This window comes from Magnolia sinica, chromosome 18, assembly GCF_029962835.1.
Source record: "Magnolia sinica isolate HGM2019 chromosome 18, MsV1, whole genome shotgun sequence".
NCBI lineage: Eukaryota > Viridiplantae > Streptophyta > Magnoliopsida > Magnoliales > Magnoliaceae > Magnolia > Magnolia sinica.
In genome coordinates this window covers 3353242-3362186 of record NC_080590.1, presented here as the reverse complement: position 1 = coordinate 3362186, position 8945 = coordinate 3353242, and the positions used below count along the sequence as shown (strand labels likewise).

The following is an 8945-nucleotide window of genomic DNA, read 5'->3' as shown; positions in this document are numbered from 1 at the left end:
CAAACAGCAGTGGTAGATTGAACGTCTACGATTGAAACCCTTTTGGTGGTCACGGAAGTTTTGGATAATATGATATTTATTTTTCCTCTTCATCCAGGTTCGTGTCACCTAATTAACAGATTGGATGGAAAATAAACATTATAGTGGGCCCTTCGAATATATTAATGGTGAGAATCAGTCCCCCACTACTATTTGCGGTGTGGTCCACTTGAGCTTTGGATATGACTCATTTTTGGGTTCATGATCTAAAATGATCTCTCCAAATGCATGAACGGTGTAGATATAATAAATACATTATTGTGGGGCCATGTAACTTTGAAATATTTGTACAACTTGCGCCAGGGAGTGTCGACAGAGTACTAGGATTTCCTGCCAAAGCCTTCCTGCGCTTGAAACCTTAGTGGGGCCTGTCATTGATGTTTGTGAGGAATCCACTCCATCCATCCGTTTTGTGAGATCATTTTAGGACATTAAATAAAAAATGAGTAGGATCTAATACTCAAGTGTGCCAAAAATGTGAGGATTGAACATCCACACTTGAAATATTCGTGGGGGCACATAAGTTTTGAATCAGACTAATATTTGTATTTTCAATTCATCCATGTAGGAATAACGTTATGAACGGTATGGATGGCATGTTAACATCATTGTCCACCCAGGGAGGTTTCAACGGTAAGGAATTTTCCTACCCACCTTTTCCTTTAGTGTGGCCCACTGTAGTCTTGGATCCTGTTCAATTTTGCTCTCAAGTGCTAAAATGATCTCAAAAAATGAATGGATGAGGTGGATTTCTTATAAACATCACAGTGGGCCCCACCTAAGTTTTGAGCGAAGGAACATGGCAGGAAATTTGCATACGATCAACGCCCCACCCTAGTATGGTGGGAAGTGGATCCCCTAATGAGCAGTGTACTTTGTAAACTTTATGGGCGCACTATAATTCATGTATTTTATCCACTCCGTCCATCCATTTTACCAGATAAATTTATGGTTTGAATGAAGAGAAAAAACTACTATTAGCTTGATCCAAAACTTTTGTGGCCCATTAATGGTCAATCACCATTGTTTCCTATGGTATGGTCTACCTAATTATTGGATCTGTTTTATTTTTTGGATAATGTCTTGAAATGATATGGAAAAATGGATGGACGGGGTTGATACTGAATGTAGTTGTCTTAGTTCAATCGGACAAAGCATAGCTTAGAACCCTATACAAAGGAAATCTGCTATGTACACTTCTTTTTTGAAACTTTATGAATTAAAAGTGTGTATTAAGGGCCTTTTTAACAATCCCCAAAGTTTCATTAAAAAATTCAACCATTTTCCTAATGTTTCCCCATGTTTCCCAAAAAGTGCGATAAACTATGCGATACAAACGATATATCCCGTGCGATAACCGATACGTATCTGTATCCCAAGGGTGCGATACATTGTGCGATACCGATATTTCGAACACTGCTTGTAAGAGAGCCTATTTACACACTATGCATGTGTCAAAGTGGCACATGTGTGTGCAATCTAATCCACCCATTAGTGTGATGAGTACACTCATCACAAAGTTGACTGCATCACAGAGAGAGAGAGAGAGAGAGAGAGAGAGAGAGAGATCTAATCCACCATTTTAATAAGTAGAAGCACGTATCAAATAATGAATAAATTGGAGAAATGTGGCTTCTACAGCCATCCAAACCTTGGATATTGGAGATATTCGTCTGATTGTTTTTACTGTTTCTAATATAGTTTTACACTTCAAAAAAAATATAGATTTACACTACAAGAAAAAAATATTTAAGCAGCAAACTTACAGTTGTCACTGTACTGCTGTAGTAGAGTGTATGCCATTTTCGGTGGAAGCAACACCACCAATTCTAGTAGAAGATAAAAGAGAACAGTGAGAAAAGAATACCGACTGTCACTCGGTTATGGAAACAGGCAGCGTTCAACAAAACCAGTTGAGAATCTCATGATGACTCTGGTTCTTGCAGAAGGTTTGTCATTGAACAAAAGCGGTTGAGAATCTCAAGATGACTCTGGTTCTTGCAGAAGGTTCGTCATTGATTTGGCCTGTTGCCTCTTCAGGCTCTCTTGAATTCGATCTTTAATCGCAGTTTCCTTAAAAAGGAAAAAAAAAAAAAAGAAAAAAAAAAAGAACGAAGAAATTATTTAAACGGCAGACAAAAATAGCAGAGCACCCACCAAATCCATTCTCATCATGTGTTGAAAAACCATTTCCCTGATTGCCACTGAGGTCCTGGAATCAAGTCACATTGTGCCCAGCATTGCAGTTTCGACCAGCCCAATTGATCTTGGCCATCACGTTTCAAGAAAGGACAACAGAGCAAACCATGATGGCCGTCTGTACTGTTATAAGATTCAACTCCAACGACTCACCATTATATGGCACCCTTCTTCAAACTTCTCAAGAAAACCTGCGACCCAGCGATCTGCATTCTCTACCCACTCGCCATGATGCATACCAGCTGTCTTTGCCACTGTATGCAACTGCAAACAATTGAAAGGTGCGAATGGTTATTTGTGATGTCTCATACATTTTCGACACTGTTTATGTAGTGTTGAGCTTTTTGTTTGTATCGCCAACATATCCTAGGAGCATGGTTTGACGTATCGTCTAATACCAGTACATATCAACCGATACGAACGTCCATGGGCAATAGAGGTGCATCGCCCTGATACAGGCCCGAACCAGTGCAGTACGACCCCGTACAGGAAAACCTGGTTTAAAAAACATGCTTAGGAGGGAAGAAAAACTCCACTATAAATAAGAAAGCATGCATCTGAATGATTCCAGTCATGATAACTTATAGGGTCCTGAAGCATCAGGACATGGATTTGCCTAGCCACAAAAATGGGGCCCATGTTTCATTGTTCCAGATTGTTGACCCTATAGGCCTCGCCATGGATAGGGATGCCCCAAAAATCTCCCATGTCAGAAGATTCTAATCCTTGAATCAGTGGCCTACAAAGCATCTGTAAAATAGATAAGGCAGATAATTGGATGGCTAGAATCTTCCAATCCAGGGCATCCCCAGTCCGCAGTGGGCCCATCAGGTCACTGGTCTGGATATATGAAACATCGGCACCATTACTACAGACTGGGAACATCAGGATGCCGTTCTGAGTCCTATAATTTCTCTTACAGTATTAGATAAAAGCATATGGTTATGATTTTTTTTTTTTTTAAAAAAAAACAGAAATGGTGAGGAAAAAAGCAAATAGTTGGATGGCTAAGATCTTTCAGTACGGAAGACTTCTGGGGACTCCCCCGTTCAGTTGAGTCCATCAGGTCGACGGTCTAGATCAATCAAAGAGGGGTCCATTTGTACAGACTGGCACATCAGTAAACTAATTCTATAATCTCTTATGGCCATTAGATACCTTGTCCTTGTCTGATATTTGACCAATAAAACTGTATTTTAGATTGCTAATTTCCAAACAGCTTTACTTACCTTTTCCTGATGCTCCTTCACTTTCTCACGCAACTTGGTTATCCCCATGTTCACTATCAGCTGCTTCTCCTGTTAGCAAGAAAGCTGCAAGTCAGATCAGTGCTTTCAATGAGAAATCACAGGCAAAATCTGCACAGGGAGGGCCCAAGAGTTTGAAGGCAGAAATGGGCTATCAACAAGGTCCATGTGCATCTTACTGAAATGCATGCATCCCCTATTTACTAGAAGACAAGATAATAAAAAACGCATCTTTTCGTGCCTTCACATAGCTCACACCAAGGTCCTTCCTTGAATATCCACGGGCTAGATTTCGTGTTACATACTGATTGTAGTCCTTAAGTATCCTCATTATAATATCTGATGTAGAAACCCCATCCGTGCGTTGTGTTTCCTTGAATTTTCCTGCGGCTTTAACCTACAACCAAAGATCTTCGAGATCAAAACATGCTTAAATTGAAGTGATCAACCAAATTCTCAAGGTACGCATTCGTTAGAGTGAAAAAAAAATGAAAAAGAAACTAACGAATTCATAGACATCCATGCCAGCTCCACTTGCATCAGCATATCTACAGAAGATAGATGTAAATGAGAAAGTATCAGGTTTCCATCAGAACAGAAAGTTCTTGTACACAATCAAATTTTATTATTTATTTATTTATTTATTTATTTTTTATATTTTAAATCAAGAGTCCAGAACACAGATGACTAGACAGCTCATGCATCCACGCGAATGCAGAGTAAAAGCATAATTTAGGCTGTGTTTGGATGCACAATTGAATTGACTGAAATAGCTGGTTGAATAGAGAGGCAATGACCCAGATGAAGACATCTTCCTTGGCAGTCATAATGAGAAACTAGCCCTTGAATTGCAGTTAAGATCCCCCCTACTCCTACTCGAAAGAAACATGGTTGCAATTTGGAGCCTGGAACCTCAATATGAATTTTAAGAGAGAAGGTGAATAGGTACTACAATTTAGTCATTTTTTGTCTCTCTCTACCAAACAACTTATTGAAACTCGAATCCAGCAGAACCAAACATAGACTTAAAATATTAACATAAAGAAACTAACAGCTGATACTGAACCTTCACGATCACTATATGGACCATAAAGAAACTCATTGAGAAACAGCGCCTCGTTATGTTTTTCCTCTTTCAATTTGATTGGAGTCAATGAAACTCATTAAAAAACAGTGCCCTTTTATGTTTGCCCACTTCAAGAGGGAACACTTTGAAATTGGGATAGAGCAAATGTCCACTTTTTTCACATTTCAAATCCTTTCAGATAAAAAATCAGAGACAATTGAGACTGACACCCCCAAAGAGGACTTAACGATGCAAAAGATAAGCAGAAACAAGATTCTCTTGACTGTTATAATTTGTTAGAACTATCAATACAGATGAGTTTAATGCATTTATACAGATAAATCTTACGGAAGAGAGTCGTGCGCCACGTAATCTATTTTGTGCTTGTCGATGAATTCCTGTGTGATAACCCATGGTGCATCAGGAATAACCTCATCAACCCACCTAGAAGAAAAGACGCGGGTAGTTTAGCATAGAACAGCCATTGATTTCCATTTTATGCCAATTATGAAATAAAAATATTTTTTTCCATTAAAAATGTAAAATCATGAAAATTAGATCTTCCCACAATAAATGTTTTCAAAGCACAAAAGATGCATTTATGAGGATCTTTATAAATGGGGAGGGAACCAGGATGGAAAGAGTTCCTAATACAAAAAAGGTGCAACTAACAGTTGACACCTTCCATGGCAAGAACATCTGCAATACAGTTAACCTCTATTAAGACATACAACGGGAAAATGTGAAAATGGCTAAAGAATGGTTGATTTACTTCATAATCTAGATAATTAATTCCCACAGAATTAATTCTGTCGAATTCTGACGATGCCAGGAGGAATACTGCACGCACGTCTGGTAACTTTGTGAAGTTTCTTTTTAAAAAATGTCAATGAAGCTGAATACCTGCAGTGACGAAGAGATTCACAGCGCTCATCTCCGGTCATAACAGTTTTCCCTTTGTACATATGAGTTACTTCATCGTTGCAGCAGCCAACAAGTAGGTATGTGTTGGGGAACCTAAACAACAGGCACATATGTTCATCAAAAAAAAAAAAAAATTTGCAAATTTCACCAAACCCCTCAGAACAATCAAAGATACAGGCAAATGACAATACAACCAGAGATTATATGCACCATAGAGATACATTGTACCAAGTGCATAATGCATTTTAAAATGGTCAACAACACAATGCAAGCAATTAGAGGATGGAAGAAACCAAATACCAACAAGATGTTTCTATCAGTACATAGAAGCATTCAAAACCCGCCATTGATAGCCATTTTATTTTTATTTTTTAAAATGTAAAACTCAAATTTGATGAAAATTCAAGGTTACCACCACAATCACAAAAGGTCCACTGCATGAGCATAATTGCATTGAGTTTTCATACATAAGTCATCTAGGACAATGTTTGAATGCACTGTAGTTGCTAAAATGACTGTGGGAGCTTTCCGACACCAAGTTCATTTGTATAGACTCCAATCAACTCAGTACTTAATCTAGCTGTAGAGCAGATAGTGCATAAAATCAGAGAAACAAAAGCCCATGTACAGCAGATTCCTTTTCCTGCACGCCAAACGCACAATGAAACGGTGAGGATCCACTTCACCTTGACTTACCACTAGACCTGTGATTTGGGGTACATCCAAATGCCCATCACATTTCCAAATTTGTGAAATAAGGAATAAAATAAGCAGACATGTTCAAGTTCAGAATAATATATAACTTTGCAGCTAAGGAAGTGAAATATCATAGAGCTTGTTAATTCAAATTAATAAAAGAAAATATTGCGTTGTGCATTGGCATGAACGGTTCAAAATGTCGTATGTCCAACAGCATGGAATTTAATCCACGTAAATGATTCTTTGGTAGCATTCTGATACTGAAAACATATCTGTTTGAGCCTGATGCATTCAAAGTAAATATTGGTTTAAAATTTCTTTATGATCTGAATCCGAACACCATTTTTCTCAAAATGAGAAACACTATGCCAATTTGTACAATGAAAGATTGAATAGGTGATTTGGTGCACATGCGCGAGGCGATTCAAGGTTAAGGGTCACCATGAACCTGCCCTGAACCAAAATCAGGACAGTCTATTCATCATCTGGGCCATACATGTATGGGAAAAGAGATGACCAACGTCAATATTCAATGCGCGTGCGCCAATCACTCACCGGTTGAACCGGCCTGGATCTACGTATGCCCTGAACTGCCATTCAATCTCTCCAAGCCCGAATCACTCCAGCAACTCTTATCAAATAACACATAACCACCCATTATTGGGAAATCTCCACAATTCATTCAAATTCTTCGATGCATGGATTCACCATTTCATTAAGTTTTAATCGAAATTTACAGTTCCAGCATCTGAACTATCACAAGATCGAAATTCAACAACTATATCGAAATCATTCGGACTTAATGGAATCTACAAAACCAATAATCAGGTTTTTCAAATTGAAAACAACACGAAAGCTCTTCCAATTCATCATTTTTTTTTTTCGCGCATCCGGAATTCTCATAAATAAAAAAACAAAACAATAACGATAACTTAAGGGAATGCAATTGCAATTCTTACAATTTCTTCGCCTGTTCGAGCGACCGAGCGTGTCCGAAATGGAAGAGATCGTAGATTCCGTCAGCATACACGCGGATGGGCTTCTCCGGCGAAGCTTCTCCCCTCGCCGACTCTCCCGTTTCCCTGACCGGATGCGGATCGAGGTGGATAGAGGCTGCCTCCGCCCATCTGCAGGACTCCGGCGTCGGAGGATCGTCATCGTCCTTGGGAAAGTTCTGCCGCTGCCGGGGCAACCGCGCCATAGAATCTACACCGTCCGATCTGGTTTTCGGGATCGGAAAGGGAATCTGGTTTTGCGGGGGAGAAAGCAAAGAGAAAAAAAGGCCGTTTTTCGGAGGAGAGAAAGAGAGTGGACTACGTTTAATGGTTGAGAGAGAAACAGTTGCCGAAGACGTCTCGATGGACGCGAATTTCCGGACTCCGACTCGGTTGGGGAGGGGTTTTTAGGGCCAATAGCCCCACGTATGACGTGGTACTGGCTTTAGCCTTTTCTCTTGAAAACATGGTTTTTTTAACCCGTGGGGAACTATTAACTTTTTTGCATGACATAAATGTCCATGTGTCGACGCCTTACCGAGGCTTTTCCAAATGATGGATCATAGATTCCATTAAACCATTGGTGAGCCCACTCCATGGCTGATCTGATCTGTTCATTTTAATCAGATATCTGCGAACGATGAAAGCGTGTTTATTCAGTCTTTAAAAAGAAGCTTTCTTTAACCCACAATGGCATTAACGTTGTTCACTAATTCTGAACTGTTTCCTCTATTGTGGTCTCTCTGTGATAAATTTTATTCTCAAACTTGATTTGATGATACAAAATTTAAATCAATTTCATGTGGACGGATTTGATTTGCTTCATGACAAATCAGTGGGCCTCACATAAGATGTGGGATGGATTTAAAACCTAAGACCCTTCCATAGGAACCGGTCCGACGCCGATAAAACACATACATGACGGTGGCCCTAGAGTCGGCTCACCAGGTCTCAGGGTAATCCGCCTCCCTCCGGTCCAGAGATACGCGTATACCATGTCATTGATAGGGCCTTTCCATCCGACGCAGATTCCCCACCGTGATATGTGATTACGTGTTTCTGCAGCTCATTTAGGGCCTCTTTTGTTTCCTGGCTAAGTGGAATTACGTTGTAAATGAGTAATCATTATTTTCCAAGCTCTTCATCTACCTTCATCTGTTCCAATGCTGACTGGCCGGTTACTCTTTAAGCACTTAAATTGAAGAATTTATAAAATAAATATGGGGCCCACCATAATGTGTGTTGCTTATCTACACCGTGCATTCATTATGCCAAATGAATTTAAGACATGAGCTCAAAAATTAGGCAAATTCAAAGGTCAAGTGGACCACACCACATGAAATTATGAGAATTAAATGCCTACCATTAAAAACTTATCGAGGCCCTTAGAAATTTTAGATCAGGCTTTTGTTTATATTTTTCACTTATCCATGTCCATGTGACCCTATGAACAGGTTAGATGGTGAATAAACCTCAACATGGGCCCAGTAAAAGAATCAACTTTCAATGGTGGACAAATTAAGTCCATTGTTTCCTTTCATGTGGGCCAATTGAACATTAGATCTTTCTAATTTTTTCGGATAAAACCTCAAAATATTCTAATAAAATAGATGGACGACACGGATATATTATATACATTATGGTGGGGCCCATGAATTTAAGTCAATATTTTTGGATCGGTTTTTTAGGTGAAATTACTCGCTCATTTCTAAACACGTGAAAGAATGTAATAATTACTTTTTTTTTCTCATAATTTACAGCAATTTCCCTGTATTA

At 39.2% G+C, this 8945-nt stretch overlaps 1 protein-coding gene across 2 annotated transcripts; it reads right to left on the bottom strand.

Moving 5' to 3' along the window:
- Positions 1–1639: 1639 nt before the first annotated feature.
- Positions 1640–7613, bottom strand: LOC131233356 (choline-phosphate cytidylyltransferase 2-like). Of its 2 annotated transcripts, XM_058230046.1 has the most exons (8): positions 7134–7611; positions 5455–5568; positions 4900–4995; positions 3991–4033; positions 3727–3882; positions 3468–3536; positions 2392–2502; positions 1640–2112 (listed from the first exon to the last, which is right to left on the bottom strand). In XM_058230046.1, exons 1-8 carry the CDS (start codon positions 7373–7375, stop codon positions 2020–2022), a joined length of 924 nt encoding a protein of 307 aa, XP_058086029.1. In that variant the 5' UTR covers positions 7376–7611; the 3' UTR covers positions 1640–2019. The 2 variants fall into 2 exon arrangements, with proteins under 2 accessions (XP_058086029.1, XP_058086030.1); XM_058230047.1 differs by lacking the exon at positions 4900–4995 and having other exon boundaries at positions 7134–7613.
- Positions 7614–8945: the final 1332 nt, after the last annotated feature.